This window comes from Eimeria tenella, genomic scaffold, assembly GCF_000499545.2.
Source record: "Eimeria tenella Houghton genomic scaffold, Eth_scaff636, whole genome shotgun sequence".
In the NCBI taxonomy this organism is placed as follows: domain Eukaryota; phylum Apicomplexa; class Conoidasida; order Eucoccidiorida; family Eimeriidae; genus Eimeria; species Eimeria tenella.
The window spans coordinates 1-2257 of NW_013545760.1; the positions used below are offsets into that span (position 1 = coordinate 1).

The window sequence follows — 2257 nt, forward strand, 5'->3', positions numbered from 1 at the left end:
AAAGCCCCAACCTCTAACCCCCTCTCCAACCGCCTAAACCCTAACCCCTGAACCCTCTCCCCTGTCCCCCAAACCCTCCCCCCCAAACCCTAAACCCTAAACCCTAAACCCTCACCATTCGGGTGCCACATGTCCTGCTCGAAAATCATCTCCGGGGGGCTGTTGGGGAAGTCCTGGGGGAAACGCAGAGAAGCCCCGAAAATGCCGCCCTCGTAAAAAGTGTCTGGAGGGCCTTCGAAGCAAACGCGCCAGCTGAAGAAGTTGGAGTCGTCGTCGAGGCCCACGGAGCAGCCGCTGGGGGCGTCGCGGGAGAGTTCTACGCGCAAACCCTAAACCCTAAACCCTAAACCCTAAACCCTAAACCCTACTCTCCCCCTGCCCCGCCTCCCTACAACGCGCCAGCTGAAGAAGTTGGAGTCGTCGTCGAGGCCCACGGAGCAGCCGCTGGGGGCGTCGCGGGAGAGTTCTACGCGCAAACCCTAAACCCTAAACCCTAAACCCTAAACCCTAAACCCTACTCTCCCCCTGCCCCGCCTCCCTACAACGCGCCAGCTGAAGAAGTTGGAGTCGTCGTCGAGGCCCACGGAGCAGCCGCTGGGGGCGTCGCGGGAGAGTTCTACGCGCAAACCCTAAACCCTAAACCCTAAACCCTAAACCCTAAACCCTACTCTCCCCCTGCCCCGCCTCCCTACAACGCGCCAGCTGAAGAAGTTGGAGTCGTCGTCGAGGCCCACGGAGCAGCCGCTGGGGGCAAACCCTAAACCCTAAACCCTAAAGCCTAAACCCTAGCGGGGCGCTAAGCGCTAAAGCCTACGTTCAAAAGTCCAGTGAGCCCTTAACTTTAAACCCTTGAACCTAAACCCTAAGCCCTAAACCCTAAACCCTAAACCCTGAGGAGTAAGCGGGGGAGCCGACAGAGTTTTCTGGACTGAATGAAGTGTACGCACAGTTTCATGCAAAGGGCAAACCCTAGGCCTGAAACCCTAGACCCTAAACCCTAAACCCCAAACCCTAAACTCTGAACCCTAATCTTGAATGACACAGGAGTACGAGGAGTGTTCAACTGACTCATTACCTTTTGCAGCAGCTGCAGCAGCAGCTGCTGCAGCTGCTGCAGCAGCAGCAGCTGCTACAGTGGCGCGAAAACGGCAGCAGCGTCAGCAGCAAATAGAATGCAGATTGCCGGAGCTCCGGTAGACTGGCAAACGGTTTAGGGTTTAGGGTGTAGGGTTTAGGGGTTGAGGGTTTAGGGTTTGAGGGCTGAGGGTTTGGGGCTCACCGATGAACTGCTTCTTTAAAAGCTCTCGGGCAACGTTCGTCATCTCTAAAAAGCGGAATGGAAAGAGGGCAAAGACACCAGGTAACTTGCTGCTGCAGTTGCTGCTGCAGCTCTTTCTGCTGCTGCTGCTGCTGCAGCTGCTGCTGTAGACCAGCTGCTGCAGCTGCTAGCAGCCTATAGGAATGCCTGAGGGTCTAAGGAGGAAGCCAGAGCCACTACTGATGCCGGCTTCCGCCAAGGCAGCAACGAACAGCAGCAGCAACAGCAGCAGCAGCGGCAGCAGCAGCAGCAGCAGCAACGGCAGCGGCGGCAGCGGGCTGGGCTACAGCTCCAGCAGCAAGTACTGCAGCAGCACAAATACAGTCGTGGGGTTTATAATATTGCAAGCCGTCGGTGTATGGAGCCACAGCAGCAGCCGCGTGCCGTTCACGCGCCGCATGCAGCAGCAGCAGCAGCAGCAGCAGCAGCAAGGCGGGGGCTGCAGCAAGCTAGAAACGGCCCTTGGTGTTTACAAAGACGCGAAATGCTAAATGAAGAGACAAATGAGTCATCGAAATGAATTACTGCAGCAGAATTCAGACCTCTGCAGCAGCAGCTGCAGCCGCTGCTGCTGCTGCTGCTGCTTCTGGAACGACAGCTGCAGCAGCAGGTGCAGCAGCTAAGGGCTTCCGCTGCTCACATATATTTCGGCTTGTCTTTACAACAATAATATTTATTTTAATTTAATTTAATTTCTTTTTGTTAATTAGAGCACCCCGCGCCTACAGAGTCGCCTTGCCTTCCTGCTGTTGCTGCTGCTGCTGCTGCTGCTGCTGCTGCTGCTGCTCCAATAGCAACTCCTGCTGCTGCACGCGATCTCGCATGCTGCCCCTCAATAATGTGGAATACGCCTCTAATTTTTGCCTACCAACCCCAGATTCTAATCCGTAAACCCTAAACCCTAAACCCTAAACCCTAGGTAAAGCGGAAACGACACGG

At 55.7% G+C, this 2257-nt stretch overlaps 1 protein-coding gene across 1 annotated transcript; it reads right to left on the bottom strand.

Annotated features, from left to right (window-relative positions):
* Nucleotides 1-115: 115 nt before the first annotated feature.
* ETH_00032385 (uncharacterized protein) lies at nucleotides 116-1465 on the bottom strand (the record flags this gene model as incomplete). The annotated part of the gene is made up of 3 exons (XM_013380448.1): nucleotides 116-329; nucleotides 519-616; nucleotides 1280-1465. Coding segments are annotated over 3 exons (498 nt in total), but the record flags the coding sequence as incomplete, so codon positions are not given.
* Nucleotides 1466-2257: the final 792 nt, after the last annotated feature.